Source organism: Typopeltis vanoorti, chromosome 9 (assembly GCF_054136105.1).
Source record: "Typopeltis vanoorti isolate ZY-2024b chromosome 9, IOZ_Tvanoo_1.0, whole genome shotgun sequence".
In the NCBI taxonomy this organism is placed as follows: Eukaryota; Metazoa; Arthropoda; class Arachnida; order Uropygi; family Thelyphonidae; genus Typopeltis; species Typopeltis vanoorti.
This window is the reverse complement of record NC_143557.1, coordinates 118511221-118532903: the sequence shown is the minus strand read 5'-3', so window position 1 is coordinate 118532903 and position 21683 is coordinate 118511221. Positions and strand designations below refer to the sequence as shown.

Below are 21683 nucleotides of genomic sequence, written 5' to 3'. Positions count from 1 at the left end.
TTTGGTAATAGCATCAGATCTGTCCATAACTACGGTAGCAACTCTGTCTCTGATCAGGGAAAGTGACCATGCAGTCTTTTCCTGGGAGGTTGCTTAACGTGGAATTTTCAATCAAGAAAGGGTTTATATGGAACAACAAGCAATTATGACAAACTTAGGAGGCAACTTGGAGCAGTGCCATGGCATGAGAAGCTAGCTACATGGAATTAATGTCATTAGTGCATAGGAAGTGGCCAGAGGAGGATAAACAGAGTAGGGATTAAGTGAATGATTAGCAGTATAAAGCAGGAGCTGCAAGAAAAGAAAGTACTATGGAAGGAATGTAAACAAAAAGGTGATCAGCATGCTCATGAGCAACATACACACAAGTAAGAATGGTAAGGAAGGAAGGCTAAATCAGATTTTGAGAGAAAATTAGCTAAGCAAGCCAAAGTAAATCCCAAAGAGTTTTTCACTACATAGCAAGTAAGAGAAACAATAATTATGGAAAGATAACTTTACTCAGTGCTGATGGTAGGAAAGTGACAGAAGCAATAGTTCACTTACTAAGTGATCACCTTGTAAGGGTATATCATCAGGTGATGACTTTGCAGTTACTGAGAATGGGAATGACAGACTGATGTGAGCATTGAGGTAGATGAACTGGAGGTACTCAGTAAATTGAAAAATATCAATGTGAATACAGCAGTAGACTTGGATGGTATGTCAGCTTGCGTACTACAAAATGCACATTCGCCTGAGTTTCTAGGAAACTCGGAAGTGGTGCAGATGATTCAGAGATGAGTGACCAAGCTCATAACAGGTCTGTGGAATGTTCCCTATCAGGATAGACTGAAGGTGTGTGGGTTGTAGAGTTTGGCTGATAGGAGACATGATAGAAACATATGAGTTACTAAAGGGATTCTATAAGATTGACAGAAAAGAAATTTTTGAATACATAGGGGAGTAGGGTAGAAAACAAGGGATCACACTTGGAAGTTGTCTAAGAGCATGGTTAGTAAGAGTGTGTGGAGTTCTTTACTTGCAGAGTGGAATGGATTGCCAGAGGTGGTTTGTGAGCATCCAAACATTGAATAAGTTTTAGGAGATGTATATAGAGATATTGTGTTAATGCATAGTATGGGTCTCCTGCAATTCTGACTCCATGGAGTAACTGTATAAATGATAATAATCATAATAATCTCATCTTGAAGGAATCCAGGTAACCAAATCTATGCTCAGTTCCTGATGTGGTCTGATTGAAGTCTTATAAAGAGGAATAATTATCATCATCATGCATATCAAGGATTTAGGCTTAGCATGGCCTGTTCCGGCTTTAGAAGTCATCATTGAATCGTTTAAGAGGACGTCCTGGTTTTCTTTTTCGTAAAGAGGAATAATAATACCTCTTGTCAGTGTGTTCAGCATCCAGGTAACCTAATCACCTGCCTTTTAATTTTATACAAAGCCCTATCTTCTGGAGATTTTTATGTACCTGCTATCCTCAATATTCAAGACCATACGATCACTCTCTCCCCCCCCCCCCCTTCCTCCATATTTGGAGGTAAAGATGTTTCATTCACATTAATATCTTCTTCTGTTATAACCAGTGGCGGCTCGTGGCTTGAAATCGTGGGGGTGCTGCAACTTTCAAAATATACATACACAAATATATTTGTGTATGTATATTTCGAAAGTATATTTGTGTATATCTGTTTGGATAAAATATCAAAATTATAGTAAAAAATTTTTAAAAAATTAAACATGAAACAATATTGTTTATTTTCAATAAAATTATAGTTTTTTTGTATAATTCAAAATTACTTAAAAATAAAATATATTCTTCTTGTTTTGTTTCATGAAAAAATATTGTTTATTATTGATAAAATTATACAGTTTGGTATAATTCAAAATTACTTAAAAATAAAATCCATTATTATAACCCCAATAATGTTCTAAAATAAAAACTATAACAAATGTTGTCTTTAATTGTAATGTCCAAATATTTAAAGAGACACATATAAACAACAGTGGAACTGCACGATGGACAGTGCCACATTATGCTAATAGCTTGCATCTCACTATGATGTGCATATGCTTGCGCACGTAGCAATACGACACTGTGGTAAACACACTGCTGCTAGCGTCCTTCGCCCTCCTAAGTGCTACAAGATGGATTTTTATTATTTTTTATACAAAATAAGAGAATTGTATAGGATTGTTGATGATAAAATTAAATATTACAAGCAAATATAAATAAATTAACAAATAATTTATATATAGAGAAAAATTGGGAGTGCTGCAGTTCCGCAGTGCCTATGCACGAGCCGCCCCTGGGTATAACCCAATCTAAATGCAAAACTCTTAATCTCGTGTATCCTGCACAGAAACTTGATGATTCTCTTGTCTTCCAACTGCCTGAGATAATTGTTTCTCAAGAATTACAGATATTCAGTTTCTTTATTACGAGATGCTGATACACCAGCAGCAGAGGTATGTCAGCACTGCTTCCAACAATGAAAAATACAAATTTTCCATTGTTGGAAGTAGTGCTGCCGTTTTCTCCTTTACCTCATCATCCACTACAAGTCCGGCTGACAGCGGAGCCAGACTTGCAGGAGAAGATCATCACATGCGATGAGACGATTTTCCATTACGATCCAGAAATAAAGAGATAATCAATGCACTGGAAAACTTCCACGTCACCGAGAATGAAAAAAAGCAAGCATGAGCAAGCAAGTCAAAACTGAAGGCAATGCTGTTTTTTTATATATATATATATATATGTATCAATGGTGCGGTAATGGTTGAATGGGTACTAGAGGGTCAGACAGTTAACCAACATTATTATCTTGAGGTTCTGCCCAAGCTGAGAAAATGAGTGAGGAAGAAGAGACTCGATCTGTGGAAGAACAACGCTTGGATTCTCCATCAGGACAATGCTCCAGTCCATAGTGCACTGTGTGTGTAAAGCAGTATCTGCCTGATAAGAAGATCCCAGTGTTGGACCATCCACCTTACTCGCCAGACTTAACCCCAGCGACTTTTACCTTTTTCCAAAGTTAAATTTCGCATTGAAGGGCACCCATTTTCAGTCAGTGGATGAGGTAAAGGAGAAAACGGCAGCACTACTGAAACAGATAACCTGATGACTTGCAGCACTGCTTCCAACAATGGAAAATTAGTATGCAATGGTGTATAGATAGAGAAGGGGAGGGGGGGGCCTATGCTGAAGGGGATAACCATTAAGTTGTACAATTGTAATAATAAACCACATTTTTGCAACCAGTCCCATTATTTAATAGCCACACCTTGTATTTGACATGTCAAAATTTTCTCTAATAATGACTTATTTTGAACTAGCTAACTGAATTTGTCTGAATCTGCATTCCCTATTAGCAACACTCCACACTAAATATTCTATATTATTCACTTCATATACACCCTCAAAGATAATGGCACCATTTCTCTCTTACTACTTCATTTTGAGTGGGCACTATTATAAGTAATACTTCCCCCATCCCACTTCTTTCTGATATATGATGCATACAACAAGAACCTGACCACTTAAACTAGCAATATATTAATTTACATAAAACAGAAGCTAGTCTTAATTTTAAATTAAAAACTTGAGAACAAAAAACATAAATTGACTCTATAAAAGAATATTTTTAAAAGAACATTTTTATTGATCATAATTTTTTATAGCAGCTAATAGTGTATCAGAGTAAATAATATATCATTTGTTCAAGATAATGCACTAAGTTGTAAAACTTCTGGAAATTAGGTCATATGCTGATATTCTCAGATTAGATATGATACACCAAAGACAGGGATGCAAGTTTCAAAGAGATAAGATACTCGTGGCAAGATCTCAGTAGAGGGGGAAAAATGTGCAAGCAACAGTAGTTCTACCACAAGAAACATATGACCTTTATGACTTATGTGAAAGAGTGATTAGTGTGCATGGACATGCAGAAACATTTGTGCCATATTAGAGTTGCATATGTTAATCCAACCAACATTATGCTCAATTTTTGCACTTTAGAATACAGATGAATGTCTACTGATGGTTCAAGAGATATAACTCAACTGTGATAATGAACAAGTTGTTGATTTGATGGTCAGAGATGAGCCTGTATGGGTGAACTCCAACATCTTGTCTAGTATTACAAAGGTTGTGAATACAACACTGGGGATTATTGCTGTAATGAAACATTGGCATGTAGAGATAAGAAAGTGATTGTTGTATTATATCAAGACTTTGATCATATCACATCAGGACTGTTCCAAAACTAAACTGATAAACAGTTCTTACTATGTTGCTCATATCTAGTTAATTTTTTACAACTCAGCATAGTTGCTAAGGTTATATGGTCCAATTATATCATTTGAATGATAAATTGACTTATTGAAATAAGTATGTTAAGTTGGCGACAAAAAAAAGCATATACAACTCACTACTTCATAGATCTGGTTTTTTCACTTCTTGTCCCTGTAGTATTTGTCTCCCTTCTATATGTTACTGTGCAACATCTAAAAGGGAGACAAATACTACATTCACAGTAATAAACAGATTTTCCCATTCGTGTGCCATCTTCTATCCAGGAGATTGACTACCACGATGTGACTCATGGTTAACTACGGGCGTAACAACATATGGTGAGGACCCTATCTCTTCCACATATTGTAAGTATTCACAGCTGTAAATCTGTGTGTTCATGGGGTCAGTTTGCCTGTTCTGATGGATGAAAAACCTGAGTTTCCAGGTAAAAAAACCCTCTACCTCTGTATGAGACTGGCTAACTCACCTTGTCAAAAAGAGACTAGATAAAGGTTTCTCACGTTCCTCAACAAACAGATTAAGTACTCATTAAGCCAGCCTGATTGGCTGAACGGTTAGCATATCCATTCTCCATCCAAAAGGCTGCAAGTTCGAATCCTGCCGTGGGCATGGATTTAGTTAATAGTCACTTTGCTATCACAACATTCCACCAGTGTTAGTCTTCCTCTCGTTTGCCACAGTGTAGAAAGAACTTCCTTGGATTTTCATCGATTTGAATTGCCAATCTCACCTTGTATTTCATTTTACTGGTCTGTATTTTATATTCCTTATGGATATCACCTTTCATTCATTATAGAAAGAAACCTTTCTTTAAGCAAAAAAAAGCACAATTGGGGACTACCCCCACTGTGCTTTTTTACCGTTTTAATTTCTTCATAGGAACATATTAGGGAAGAAACCCTGTAGAGCAGGGTTTCTTCCCTAATGGTTTCCCCCTCCCCCAGTCATATTCTATGTTGAATATCTCACAATCTGATTCTCTGTTTGTATTTTCAATCATGTTTTTCATCTATTATATTATTGTTGTTGTTATGTTCCATCAAGTCGTTTTCGACTCCATGAACATACATTCTCCATTCGGATCTGTCCCTGGCCATATCTTTCAGAATTTCCAAGTGCATTCCAGTTGCTTCTTTAACTCCATCCACCCATCTAATTCTTGGTCTTCCTCTTCTCCTGCTTCCATCAACTTTAGCAAGCATCATCATCTTCTCCAGACTGTGATTTGCTCGCATAATATGTCCGAAGTATGATAATTTTTGGTTGATAATCATAGCTTCAAGGGAGCAATCTGGCTTTATTCTGTCTATCACTGATTTATTGGTTTGCTTTGCAGACCATGGCATTCTTAGTAAGCGTCTCTAAACCCGTAATTCAAATGCATCTATTTTCCTTCTTTCACTCTTTCTCAGGGTCCAACTTTCACATCCATACAGTACCACAGGGAATACCATTGCTTTCATGATTTTGATTTTTGTTGCGAGGCTAATATCTTTATCTTTAAAAATCTTGCTTAAATTTGTCATTGCTTTCTTTCCGAGTAATAATCTTCTAACTTCTTCAGTACAATAACCATCTTGATCAATTCGGGATCCTAGGAGCACAAAATTGTTAACTGCTTCCATTCTCTCCCCATCTTCTTCAAAATCATTAAGTTCACATGTTGCCATTATATTATATCTGTTATATACACTTTCATAAAACGAATGCTGTAGATCCCACTTCTTTTTAATAATGACAATGGCATTGTGACTAATGCACAGTTGATCATTGACACTTCTGGTTCATTTGGGCTGAATAGATAGTCTACCTGCTCTCCAGTCAACAAGCCATAAGTTCAAATCCCATGGTGAGATGGATGCAAGTGAAAGTCTTTAGGTGGTAGATGAGTTTCATCATCCAGTGTGAGACCTTCACCTTGCTTATTCAAGGTCTAAAGTGACTTGAGAATGTATCATGAATGGTCTCTAAAGCAGAACCCTTAGTGATTGAAGATTTAGCTCTTCAATCACTAAGAGTTACAGCCTTTTGTGGATAGAATTTACATTTAAAAAAAATCGTCTTAGCAAGACCATGGAGCTGACTCAATGAACCCGACATACTTCTTGTGAACATGTACAAATCCAAGTGAAAGTATTAGATAGCTACACTTCCAGATACTAGCTGCTAAGATGAAACTTGCATTTTTCTGTACAGAGAGACATGCTACAAAGAAGAGCAAAAAAAAAAATATTTAATTTCAGTACCATCAAGATCATTTTTAGTAATTTATGTTATTGAATCTTGTCTGTCATGGTAAGGAGGAAAACAAAACCTAAAATTCTTGATTTAGTAATTCCATGCCAACAGTCATCTTGTGCTAAATGCACTGGTTCTCATCTGAACACTGAAGTTAAGAAGCATTGAGCTTGGTTAGTACTTGGGAGGTGACCAGTTGGGAGTACTGTTGATAACTTTTGCTGGCCTGGTTGGCCGAGTGGTTAGCTTAACCACTCTCCAGCCAAAAAAAGGCTGCAGGTTCGAACCCTGCCGTGGGCATGGATGTTTGTGATTGTCTGTGAAAAATGCTAGTGGTGGCAATGGACTTGAAATCATCTACACCCACGCCATCATTGGAAATTCAGGAAACATGGATTTCTCTTCCTACAAATCAGCAGAAGAACGAACAACTGAAGTCAATAATACACTCTGCAGATAGAGCTAACCACCCTCTTAGAGCATGAATTAGTTTCAAAGATGCCAGATTACTTGGTTGTGAGCCATGAAGTCTAACATGCAAAGGGAAATTGGAAATGTCCAGCTTGGGGGGGGGAGAGAAAGAAATTTTCCTGAATGCTTCCTGAAATTATTATATAAACTTGAAATATGTTGTTTGGGAAACTTTAAATTGTTAATAAAACTAATGTTCAAAATATTTCTCAGTCAACTGTCCCAAAACTAATGTTTGGTTGTACCACTGATTGGATGACATATTTTGTTACAGTTCTGCTTCACAATACTTATGAACAAACTAAATTGATTCACTGTGGGGGAGGGGGGGCATTCCTTTTCACTTTCCATTTCTACAAATGTCAACATTTGATTAGCAAAACGTTAGACCACTGTTATAAGACAATATTATTTTTTCAGAAAATATCGAACACCTAACCTATAACAAATCAGACACTTCAACATGCAGCACACAGCTTTTATGATATACAGCAAGTACCAAATTCACCACTCCAGAAAATATAAACTTCTTTGTGGTTTCTGTTCACTGTATGAGATAATAATTCCTAATCTTACTAAACTAGCTAATGCCAAAATACTACTTAATTAGGTCTGTTATTTACTGGTTCTGGGATTCGGTGTGGAAACCTGCATGAACCATAATTCATGTAATACCTATCGTACCTCTTATTATTCTCGATAACTGAGAATAATGAGTATGATACATCTCTAACTACCTCTGGCAACCCACCCCACTCATTTGACAAAAAATCTAGTCCTCGCATCTCTCTCTATCTGTCATGTATTGAAAAATTTCTTCTAAATTTATGTATAACCTCCCTCCCACAAACAAACATTCCCTCTGTCCTTCGCAGGAACATTTTACAGATCTGTCATGACTTTGAATTCTCTCCACCACTTCCTAATCTCTAAGAAAATTAGGCAGCCAAATAAGAATGCAGTAGTCATATTTAAAGCCATATTAAACAAGACAATAACTTTTTGAAAGTTTATTTTTCACTTGGTTAGACTATAATAAATTTAGTTTAATCCTTTATCCTAGTGTGAGCAAACAAAGTTTGCACCTGAAAATATCTTTAGGACTGGGGTAAGGTAGTGCAACTCGTAGCAAAGGTGGATCAAGCTAACATCACTCCTATCTCAGTATCTCCCATAATGCAAAACACATCTCCTTGCGGATATGTATAATGTTATGCAGACTAGTTTCGACCTTTAGGTCTCTTCAGTGGGAGCCTATAGGTAAAGATGACCTGCTATTGCTTCTGCCTGGTATCTCCACCTGTGGGCCTGGCTTCCACTGAAGAGACCTCAATAAAGGTTGAAACTAGTCTGGGTAGTGACCCTTCCCTTAATGCATAACATTATATATATCTGCAAGGAGATGTGTTTTGCATTATGGGAGATACTGAGATAGGAGTGATGTTAGCTTGGTTCACCTTTGCTACGAGTTTCCCGGTGTTGTACTACCTTACCCCAATCCTGAAGATATTTTCAGGCGCAAACTTTGTTTGCTCACACTTGGATAAAGGATTAAACTAAATTTATTATACAATAACTTTTTGTTCTCACATGATAGTGATTTGAGCTATTATGCCCTCTTTTGCAATATGTTCTCAAAGTTCAACTCTGTCCACCATAACCACCTCACCTTCTTAAATCCCTAAAATCATCAATTTTTTGCAGTATGATTCCCATCAGCTCATGTAATAATCCTTTCAGTCCAAAGTGCATCAACTTACACTTTGTCCATAATGTCAGTTTACAGAAATCATCCTGCAAGATCATTACATCACTTTTTACTTACTGTTTTTTCCTTGCTTAATTTAGCATCAGCAATTGGATATTCCTCTTCAACTTCTCTTCTTCTCCCCCTATCATTAATGTATAAAATAAACAGCAGCAGACTAAGTGCAAAGCCTAATGGCACCTTATTGGTCACCTTTCTTGTCCTTAATTCTGATATACTACTCTTTGATGTCTGACTGTTGCATATTACAGAAAGTGAGAACATTATTAAGCAAGGCCTCTTTTTGTAGAGCCGGCGTTGATGGAGATGATTCATAGTAGAGGTTTGGTGTAGTGGTTGAGACAGTTGTAGGTGTCCTCCCACAATGAGTCTTCGGACTCCTTGGAGGCATCAGGAATAATAATAATAATAATAAGAGTATCATATTCCTGTCCACCAATTCCTGAATGCTAGCTTTAACCAACTTTTCCAAAACCTTTTCCACTCCCGAGCAAAGTCATTGCTTGCCAGCCAGTTGCCATCCATTTGTGGCTCTGTGGTTGGTGGGGAGCTCTGGCACTGAACAAAAAAATCTCAAGCATGAATCCTTCATCCTCAAATATTTCAGGGGGCCCTAACCAAGTACTGATACTGTAGATACATCATTTGATAGCAGAAGTCAGAAACAAAAGATGTGGTACCAGTTTTCTCATCACCCATTCAGCAGGTGAAAATCCAATAGGGAAAATATTACCCTTTTTTATTTAAAAGGATTTAGGACTGGCATAATCTCTAACAATAGTTAAGAAACTACATTCTCGTGATATCCTTGTGGAAACATCTAGTCGGCAACACTCAGAAACTCACCAAACTCTTCTAGAGGAGTGATGTGGATCATCAAGGATCGCTAGAATATATCTCCTTGTCTGGAACATTCTTGATGTTCCAGATGAGGAGATATACTCAGAGCTTAAATGATAGGTATGAGCTGCATCTTGATACTCCATCCAGGAACATCATCATCCTTACTTTTAACACACCTAAATCTCTAACATCTGTAAAAGCAGGGTACCTCAACTCTCCTCTTAGGCTGTACATCCCTAGTCCCCTGAGATGTCTTAAACGTCAGAAATATGGGCATGCCAAAACTACCGGCTGTGACTCTACCACCTGTGCCCAATGTGATAGTAAAGAACATGATAATAAATCTTGCTCTCTGCAAATAAAGCTAAATGTGTTAACTGTCAGGGAGATCATCCAGCTTACTCCCATGCATGTCAGAGGTGGAAGGATTAAAAAGAAATTCAAAAGATTAAAACCGAACTATATTATATCAGGATGCATAAAGAAAGTTAACCACAATGACCACACCCTGAAATCCTCTTATGCTGAGAAGGTGGCAGTTAAGAAAAATAACAACTCAAACATGTATGTCTATTCCACAGTCTGATAATTTCACCATACCTGAACTTTATAATTGAGCACTTCTCTGTGGAGCACATCAGTCATGTGACATGTGGTCTCACTCCAAAAATCGTGCCATTCATTGTGAACTTCCTTGTTGGATTTCCAGCCACATTGGAATTAAACAAAATGAGACTGCAGCTGCTAGATCAGCTCATGCTGTATTGATATACTGTTTGATGGTCTGATATACAGACTACAGACAATTTAGAAGGTCAAAGCTAATTACTCAGTGGCAGTCATCACGGCAGGAAGCACTGACAAATTAATTGTACGAGATTAAGCATTGACAGTCTAGTCAGTAGAAATGGAAGAGAGGAAGTTGTTCTTGCTAGGCTCTGCATAGGTCACAATCATCTTACACATTCTTATTTACCGAACTACATTACATTAAAATTGTGTATATAACATATAATTTACTAATCTATCTCTTTATGACCATTTATTAATACCTTGTGCACTGCTATAGCCTTTGATATGGTGCAGTATGACAGTATGACTTCTGCCAATAAACCACAGATCAATCAATCTTATACCATGATACTGCCCTAAGATATTTCTTAACTTTGTCATAATACCCTGTAGTTTGATATACCCCCCCTTTCTTTACTGACAATTCTCTACTTAACAACCCCCCCACCCCCCAGATCAAGATATGCATGATCACTCTTCCTATTTGAAGGTTACGTGTAACCTTGGTTATGAACAATTCCTCTGATGTGATGTGATGTGATCATCAGATTCAGTAGATGTGATGTAAGTAATTATCTCTCAGTAGCTACACGAATTCCATTTCCTTCTCACATGTCCTTTCATTCTTTGTCCCCATAGTTTCTCATAATAATTACACTGCCTTATAATAAATAACATAGTTGTTTATTATATGCACTTGATCAATATAATCCCATTTAGATGCAATTATTGATCAGAAGTTAGTAATGGTGTAGCTTTCATGTAGTACTATCATGATATCCTGTACACCCACCTGAGGGTACATATCAGGAATTTGATTCAGATAATTAGATTAAATCTTTCACAGTAATAGTGCAGTTTGCTTGCCATTTCTCTGTCTCTCTTCTTTTCAAAATGAATGTATTATTCACTATATAAATTATTATTTCTGGCTGGTTTGACTGTAGAAATAAAAATCCTGTCACTTTCATGCAAGACAAGATCTGTTTTACTAGACATTGTAAGAGGTCCAACAAAAGCTTCATGGATTGAGAGTTTCAGAATCAATGGTTATATGTTCTACTGCCCCAAAGCAGTCATGCTGGACTGTTATGTATAATTAGCAGTTTATAAGTAAATTCTTTTCTCAATAATACTATCGTGCTCTGTATTACTAATCTGAAACATGTTTCGTGTGCAGTTTTATAATTGTTATATTTTATCTTAGATTTTGGTAAATTAGATAATTTTTTTTTTCTTTGTTTAATAGATGGCTCTAATCTTTATGCATTTTGGCTAGAATGGTCGTTTAGATAGGTAAGAATTTTTTTTATTAACTTGCTTATTATTAACTGCATGTCCACATAGTCACTGTCAAACATATATTTCTTCTGATCTCTAAAGTTTTATTTTGTTTGCTTACCCCCCCCTCCTTTGGTTTGCTAACAGCATGACACTGGAATGAAAATCATTATTCTTGAAATGCATTATTTTTGACTTGGCATGTAACAGCAATATAATTGTGATCTTTCTTTCCTTTGTTTATTTCAGACATCTCTGCATGCCCTACAAAACTTTGCCTGTCACCGTATTAAAGTAAGTGTCTGTGAAGAGCATGCTTTCAGCTCAGCCATGCCAGGGCTAGGAAGATTTCCTTGTGAAGCTTGTGACTATGTTGCTGCAAATCGGCGCATGCTGGCACGTCATGTGGCCATAAACCATTCTGAAAAGGTGTTCAGGTGTCCTGTGTGTCCATTTATCACTCGCTATCCTGCTAACTGGTACAGACATAAGCGTGACATTCATGGTCTTTCCAGAGAAACAACCTGTGAACTTTGTGGCTTCTTTGCTCCAAATCAAGAGGAAATTGCACATCATACAGAGACGGTCCACAGAGATGAAGTAGAGTATCTAACAGATAAATACAAGAGAGAGAAGAAAAAGCTTGGTGTTCCTCATAATCAGCAACTTTCCGAATCAAAACTCTTAAGTAATACTAAGACTCTAATTGAGTATGATGAAAGGTTCCCAGTAACTCAGAACTCTGTTCAAAATCAAGTAAAATCTGAAACAGGTGAAGCAACAGAAGATGCTGTTCAATTTTCTCTTCCCGTAAATGGTGCTTTCGTTGATGAAGGAACACCATTACATCAGAAATTTGAAGGCGAAAGCCAAACTGAATCTAAAGTAGGAAAAGAAAGCCAAGCAACAGGAACAATGTCAGGTGATACACCAACAGGACAGCTTGGTCCTCTTAAAGTTAAGAGAAGTTATACGTGTATATCATGTAATCTTCAAACTACCAATCCTAGGGAGTTTTTGTACCATAGACGTGATATTCACCATGAGCGAATGACTATACATGAATGTAAATATTGTATCTATGCATCTAGACATATACAGAAGTTACAACGCCATTGTGGTCTTGTTCATCGTGATAAAGTAGGAGTAGTACCCCCTAAAAAACAAACAAAACCGGTGAATAAAGAATCCTCGCCCAATTTTACAAAAACACCTGTGGCTTCTGTTACAACATCATCAGCTTCTCAGATGAATTTTACTGTAAGTAATTCACCTTCTTTTTCTCCACCAGGAAAACATACCTCTAGTGAAAATGACCTCAAAGTGCTCAAGTGTTCGTCTTGCAACTTCAAAACACGGAACAAAATTTTGATGTTGCAACATGAGAAAACAATGCACTTAAAAAAGAAGTTTTTTCGTTGCATGCAGTGTGGGTATGTTACAAATGACAAAGCGAGGTATGGAAAACATGTAAAATATCATAATATTCCAAAAGTCAAGTGTAACTTGTGTGACTTCCAGACGGCTTATAAATGGAACATGGATCGTCACATGAGAAATCATATCACCGGTGGAGAATTTCGCTGTGATAAGTGTTGTTTTACTGCCAACTCCAAACAGTCCTTGACAGTCCACTTGATCAATCATCACGGTGCAACATATAATTTTTCAGAGCATGATGATGATGATGAGGATCCAAATGAAAATGATATGTATGATCACTCTTTTAATGATTCTAATGAGCAAGAATGGGAAGATGAAAATTTAGAAGATGCTTATAATTTTACAGATGACCTTGAGGAAGAAGAGGAGGAAGATGAAGGCAGCTATCGTTTAAATAATATGAATTCCAGTAAAAATGAGTCGCAAGGATGGAATCCAGATATTGTATGGAAACAGGGAAAAATGTATAAAAAGTCACTGAAATGCAGGTTTTGCTCCTTTCGAGCAGCCTGGCCATCGGAAATGAAAAAGCATGAAGAAGGGCATCAACTATCAAAGAAACACCCGTGTCCTTTATGTGGTATGAGATTTGAGCATTTAGCATGGTTAACAAAGCATCTAATGAGAGTCCACCAAGAGAATTCACAGGCATTTAATATTGCAACAGTATTGCAAATGATTAAACCTCGGAGAAAGAGATCAGTTGTACAAGCTCACTTGAACAGTCCAGATAAATCTCCAGCAATGTCTGGAAAATCTCCAACACACTCTCCAGCTACAGCCAAATCTCCCTCATATCCTTCTCAAGGTAAACATTCTCCTGTAGTGATTCCACTTAAACAGTCTGATATGTCTGCACCTTCAAAGATGTCTTTAGCTTCCACCTCTCAACATTCAGTGTTTTCTAGCTCTGCTTCCAAATTGAAGGTTGATCAAGGAGCTCCCACTCCAACTTGTGGCATCTGTGGTTATAAAACTAGATGGATATCAGAATTGCAAAAACACATGCGTGTTCATTCAGATGAAAAACCTTTTGAGTGTTCAAAGTGTGAATATAAGTGTAAATGGAAAGGTGATCTAACCCGGCATGTGCAAAAATATCATATTTCAAAATTATCTTTGTCTGGTTCAAAATCTGGACAGCCATCATTGAAACTAAAATTGACAAAAGTTGCAGGTGGGGGTTCTGATTCTTCAAGTGAGTGGCAAGGAGCAACACAGGAAACAGAACATGACGGTGCTCTGGAATCTTCAAATCCTGATCAAGAAATTCCACTTGACTTAACTATGTGTAAGAAAGACGATGTGCCATTTGTGACACTTGATGATGAAGAAGATGAGGAAGAAGATGGTGATGATGATAATGAGGATGAAAATAATGAGGGAGATATAGGTGTAGAAAGTAATTTCATGGAAATGAATGAAGACGATCAGTTTGATAATGGTGATTTTGGTGGTCAGGATCCTGACATTGAAGAAATTTCCAGAGTCAATACCCCTTCACAAAACACAGAAATTCCAGTAAGCCCTTCACAGAAGATAGTGGTAAGAAAATATCAGTGCCCCTTCTGCAATTTTCTGACTCGTACTGCCTCTAGATTTCATGTTCATATTGTTCAGCATTATAATAAGCGACCTTTTATGTGTTCTGAATGTGGTTATCGTTCAAATTGGGAATGGGATATAAACAAACATATCCGAATGAAATTATCCAGAGACAAATCTCACATTGGTGCATATCTTGTATTAACTGATGAAACTGGACGAAGAAATTATGAAAAATATAGAAAATTTATTGTAAAAGTTGAAGAAGAGGAAAAAACAGACAGCAATCACACAGAGGAGGATTCTGGAATGCACACTTCTAATATGATGGAAGAATTCGATGAAGAGGAAGATGAAGAAGAAGAGGAGGAAAAGTCATTGGAAAATGAAGCAGTTAATGCAGCAGAACAGAAGAATTATAGAGAACAAGGAGAGACACCTGTCCAGGGAGATGCTGAGAGTATTGTTGTTACACCAGACATATCATTTGCTAATGAAGAATCTGCTCATCAGGACCAAGGAAGTGCAGCATCTCAAGATAATTCCCAGAATTATGTTGGTGAATTTAAATTATATCGCTGCAAACATTGCAGTTTCCAGCATATGGATAAGAAAATGGTGATTAGTCATCTTGCAGTTCATGCTGGAGTAAAACCCTTTCGATGTCGTATCTGTGGACTGTCTTCAAGTTGGAGGCATGTTATTGTTCGTCATGTTAAAGTTCGTCATGGTGGTTACATGCATGATGTTGAAAGTAGACTTAACTTTAGTCAGGAAGGATATTGTATTCGGCTTATTTCAGTTAATAATGGAAATAAAAATGCAAGTTCTTCTAGTCCAAATGAAGTATTCTGTTGTAAATTGTGTCCTTATAAATGTGATAAATATTTCTATATGAAGTTCCATATGAAGCATCATCGCCCCCGAGAAGGAGCAATGTACAAATGTACATACTGTCCATATTATGTCAAGTTTCGAAAAACTTTGGTGAGACATATGAAGCTTCATTGCAATGAACCAAATAGCTTTCCAGGTGAATCTGAATATGATAATATGGACCCAAATGAGGCAGAAACATTTTCTGGACAGATGAATCAAGAAGATATTGAAAGTACAGAGGATGCTTTAGATATGTTACCCAGAGATGATGACGAGGAGCTTGATATTGCAAATGATGACTATAATGAGTTTCTTGGTGAAAATCAGTGGAACATTGATTTGAACTCATATCCTAAACCACGACTTAGGGCAAAGAGACATGCTTGTGAGCACTGTCCTTATAAAACTAACAACAAGACACAATACTTGTATCATAAACAGTTTCACCGTCCTAATAAAAATGCACCATTTAAATGTAAAAGGTGTTCCTACTGGGCAAGTCTTCAACATCTGTTAACTCAACATATGAAAGTTCATTGGAAGGAGGATGAAGAAAATTCTCAACTTGAACAGGAGCATGGCTGGAATCAGAATGAATCTGTAGAATGTGATTATGATGCTACAAATGAGAGCCAGAGTGTTGCTTCAGAAAATTCAAATTTTCAGGCTTATGGAAATGAAATGCAAAGACAAACAACAAATTCAGAAATTCCAGAACAAATACCATGCATATTTGTTAAACGTGGGGATTATCTTTTTAGAATGTTCAAATGCAGATTCTGCCCTATGATGAACAAGAAACGAGCAAATGTTCGTATCCATGAAAAAATGCATACAAAGTTGAGTGCATCACGTTTTTCTTGTCACCTTTGCAATTATAAATGTCTCAATCAAGGTAGCCTAACAAATCACATGAAGATACATAGAAAATCTAATCATCATGATGTTGAAGCAGTTGGTGTTGAGCACTCAGAAAAACTTACAACCAATACTTTACCACGAAAACCTGCTGAATATGATATTACCACTGGTTTAGTCAAGAAAAAAGTCTTCAGTTATTTTTGCATGAAGTGTCCTGCAGTTTTTAAAAGTATTGCAGACCTTCAGATACACAAAACTTTCCATGGTGCTTTTCTACCCTATCCCTGTCCACATTGTGATTATAGAGCAAGACATAAACCTCATCTTCACAAACATCTTTTGGTACATACAGCAGCATATGCAGCAAAAAGAGCAGCTTCATATGGACCAGAGATTGATTTAGATGCTGATCAGAATGGAGATTCAGAAAACAAGGATACATTTGCTGATGGACGAAGCTCAGAACAGATGTGTGTATTAGAAGAAGCAGAAATTAGTACATTTTTAAGGAATAATTCAGGAAATACTGGAAGAATGTACAAATGTGATCTCTGTCCAGCAGCTTTCTTTAAACCTTCTACACTTAATTATCATTTATCCTTACATGGTGGAGAGGGCACATACCATTGTACTCTGTGTAATTATGCAACCAGTAGCTCTATTAACTTGAGAACTCATCAACAGCTTCATAGTCTTCATAGCAAAGGACAAGTTCCGAACAGACCAAGTCACAGAGTATTTGCTTGTCCTAAGTGTCCAGCCCTTTTTGATAAACTGAATCGTTTTGAAAGACATGTGGGTTTACATGGAAAAAAGAGCAAATATACCTGTGATCAGTGTGATTATTCAGTTCGTTTTGCTGCAAATCTTTTCAAACATAAAGCAGTTCATTCAAAACATCGCCCGTTATACAAAAATCAAGATCTAAATATTTTTACCACAACAGAAGTTAACTCTAGTGGATTATATCAAAGTAATGCAAATCAGTCTCTTATGGCATCAAAAACACAGGAAACGCGTTCATCAGAAAATTCAGATGAAAAGAAAATATTCCTCTGTGACCGTTGTCCATATATTCAGACTCGTAAAGATGCTGTACAGAGTCATCAGCGGCGACATTCTTCTAGAGATGGAATGAAGTGTCCTCATTGTGACTACAGCTCTCTTCAAACATCATTTTTAAGGGACCACATAAGATGGCATATTCAGCCACAGCAGTTATTTAAAGTTGAAGCATTTATGGTGTGTGAACAGCCAGAGGTATGGATTGTAGATGATGATGGCAAAAAAGAACTTATATTTAGAGATGAAGGTAAAGAAAAACTTCCTGGTAAGCGTTTCTATCCTCCTCTGGCGAATGGTGAAATAGAAAATGAGACAGATGTTGCTGCTGATGTTCCTGATGATCAAGCTGAAACAGATGTAGAAGACATGGATGAAAGTGCCGTAAATGCAACTGAAGTTCCTACTGAAAATATATCACATCCTGATGTAAAGGACCAACCTCCTAGCAGTGATAATGCTCAACAGACTGTATCCATGTCTTCCACAAATACAACTTCACAGCCAAGTAAAAAGCTCATCAATGCAGCACTAAAACAGAGTAAAAAATTGGAAGTTGATTTAACAGATGTGTTTTTTGACTATAAGTCTGGAAAGAAACCTGAAAACTCGGATTGTGATGATAATGGGGGGAAAACAGAGGGAGAAACTTCATCTAAAAATACGCGTGAAGAAAGTGTGCGTCGCAAAGGAACTACTGGGGAATTGACAGGAAGAGAAAAGAAAGCCAGTAAGTCAAGTCGTGCACATTCAGAGACAAATGATCTCAATCCAAAGAATCAACGAGCTGCTGAAGCAAAGGAACATAAAGAAGGAGACTCTCTTAACAGTGAAACCAATATTTTCCGGGAGTCTGTAGAAGAATGTGATTCAGTGTCAGATGAAACTATTCCTGTTGAGGATGAATATCAAGAAGAAATGTGTAGTTCTTTACAAGAATCAACGGAAATTATTCATAGTGATTATGAAAACATAAATCCCAATTTAAATGAAGCCAGTGATATTGTCCTTGACATTGAAGAAGGATATTTTGAAACAAATGATGAACAGTATATTCAGGGACAGAACTCATCTGAGATGGGAACTGATATCACCTCTGCCCCTAATGTAGATATTGATGAAATGGACTGGAATGCTGAAATAAATGAAGGAAGAAGTGAAGTTCTCTCTGATGTTATGATGAGTGAAGTGTGTGACGTTATGGACAATGGTGTGGATGGTGATGAAGTTCTTCTAACCCAAAATAACGGCATACCTTCTGCAAATGATGTGGCCTTTATAGAACCAGCAGTGCTAGGTGGTTGTCATTCCTCCTCTATAGTTCCAGAACATGAAACTTCCTTAGCAGAAGTTGAAATCCAGTTGTGATAAAGACTGTGAACTACTTTACTATGAACCCTCTTGTATATGTACCCATGTATGTACGAAGTGTCATTAGTTCATAGACCATTCCTTTTCCTATAAACATTTTGAATACGATATCAACATAAAGAGGAAAAGGCAGGAATTAATACTGTTAGTTGAATATATGAAAATTTAGCATATCAATTTAGGTATTTGTTAAATTTCTATTTTAACTTCTTTTTTTTTAAATGAGACCTGTTTCATACAACTGAAGTCTGTATTTTAACCTTTCCTATAAATTAATGTTGAATTAGAATGTTAATTTTATTGTGATCTCAAAAAAACTTGAGAGATGGGTTATAATTTCACTTTTGTCTAAATTTATACATATTCTAATGTATAAATGCCTTATTCCTTCGTGTTATTAAGATTATTTAAGCCTTTTAAATCCTGTTGGTATATCAGTGTAAGATAACGTGATTACGTATCATCATTAAACAGGATTTCTTGAATCTGTACAATACACTTATTCAGGTTCTGTCTGATAGCTGTCCATTATTTTTTTATAAGCTGTGAAAATGCTTTAGTCTGTGTATTAAATATTAGCATAATATAAAAGTTGTGTTCTATTTGTCACTTTGGTACAAATCCCCAAAATGGAGATAATTTAAATGTTTATTAATATTGCTCCTTCGAGCTATTAGAGAAAACAAATGATACATTCAAAATGGCATTAATGTATATGTTACCTTTATTGCACTTGTTGCAGAATTTTTGTTCTTTATCCTCCTGCTTTGTTCTGTCACATCAAACACTATATGAAATAACTTTCAAGTTAATTGCAATTCCTTAAAATTGTATTTATCATAAATGTCAATAAAACTTGACAGGCCGTTGTATGAAGTCTCATTTTTTTAAACAGAAATACTTTTCGTCATTAATATTAATCGTACAACCTGCACCAGTAAATTAATGTAATGAGTAAGTTTTATGAACTCATTATCATTTATGTATTTGATGAATACTTTACTGGAAATATTCTCCAGTATTCTGCATTCAATTTGTTTGTATTTACAGGTTTTAAGATTTAAGATTGAAAAAACAAATTAGTTTCATAAGATGTAGAAAATGCACAAAGGTTGTGGCAATTCCAACAACTAGCTGGTTCAGATTTGTTTTCATCCACATAGTTGGATGGTGAGCTGTGGAGAAAAAGGTTAATACAGCACGGGAGCTGGTTAAAATATATCCAACAGAAGCAAGGTACAAGTATTAAGACCAAGAATCAGTTAAATAAATAAAGTAAGAGTGAAATGAAATGAAAGAAGTTATGGAAGAGAAACTAAGTAATAATCAGATACACAAGGTATATGTATGCTAGAAAAGTGATAAGCATGGTAAAGAAAAAAAAGTGGAATATCAAAGGAGATTGAGCCAGTCAAGAAAAAATTCTGCTATGTAGCAAGCAAGAAGAAGAATTATAGAATGATGATACCATTGGTTGATGGTAACAAAGTGACCATGGAGAGGATGTAGTGGTATTATTTTAATGAGCACTTTGTCCATATATTACTGCATTAATCCATCTTTTTCCTGCCATCTTGACATCAAACACCTGCTCTGCCAATCTTTCCCATTTCCAATCTTAAGTGACCACACCTGAGATCAGCTCTGCTCATACATGCTAAATATGTTAAGTTCCTTCCTAATATGTTCATTTTTAATATGATTGTGATATGGATGCCATCTGTTTGCTCCAGTAATTTTTTCAGAACTCTTATATCTGTGGTCTGAAAGCATAGTTAAAATCAGTTTGAACATTCTCTTTTATGTGTGTGCATGCGCGCAGTGCTAGTTTTGTGTTCCGACTAATTTCTCTCTTATTCCACACATTTATTATTATTATTACGGGCAGCTCCAAGGAGTCCTTAGACTCATCAAGGGAGGCCCAACATCATGTCAAGAACTATTCAACATTCACACAATATCTATCATACTGGCACCCACAACAGACTCTGGCAGCTTATTCCACTCATTTACCACTCTCCAAGTAAAAAACCTAGCTCTAACACCCTTGTTAACCACTCTCTTACCAAGCTTTCATGGATGGCCCCTAGTCCTCCCACTACCAGTCCTATTCTCAAAAATATCTTCTGAATTAATCTTATAGAAACCCTTCAGTAATTTGAATGTCTCAATCATATCACCCATTTTTTGCCTATTAACCAATTTCTGCAGCCCACGAATCTTCAACCTGTTCTCGTAAGGTTCATTCCATAGTCCTGCTATTATCTTGGTCACTCGTCTCTGGATCCTCTCCACCTTCTCCCCATCGAGAACAAACCCTGGCGCCCATATCTGGGCACAGTAGTCTAGATGGGGTCTTATCAAGGCTCGATACAGAGGAACAATAACCTGTTTGTCTCTGCTTGTTAAAGTATTTTTCAGCAACCAAGTGATTTGATGAGCTGATTTAGTCACTTTTGCAATGTGCTCCCTAAACTTCAACTCCCTATCCACCTTTCTTCTTTGAGTGCCATCTCCTATCGGAGGTCGGCGACCACCTTGGCAAATTTTGAGCGATTCTCAGCTACTCTGAGCAGTCCCTCAGAGGTCATACCAGTCCACTGTCTGATATCTGCCAGCCAAGATTTCCTTTGTCTTTCTTGTCCTCTTCTTCCATTTATCTTCCCTTTTATAATCAGTTGAAGTATCTTATATTTTTCATTACGAAGTAGGTGACCAAGATATGCAGTTTTCCTTCTTTTTATGGTATCTAAAAGTTCACGTGATTTCCCCATTTGTTCCAGTACTTCCTGATTGGACGTTTTT

At 36.7% G+C, this 21683-nt stretch overlaps 1 protein-coding gene across 1 annotated transcript in view; it reads left to right on the top strand.

Moving 5' to 3' along the window:
• LOC150103466 (uncharacterized) overlaps positions 1-19748 on the top strand; it is a 35665-nt gene extending 15917 nt beyond the window's left edge. The window contains exons 2-3 of the mRNA XM_090398206.1: positions 11686-11732; positions 11967-19748. Coding sequence (XP_090254332.1) covers positions 12048-18875 — 6828 coding nt within the window. The 5' untranslated portion in view covers positions 11686-11732; positions 11967-12047 and the 3' untranslated portion in view covers positions 18876-19748. The remainder of the gene's footprint in view (positions 1-11685; positions 11733-11966) is intronic.
• The last annotated feature ends 1935 nt before the right edge of the window (positions 19749-21683 follow it).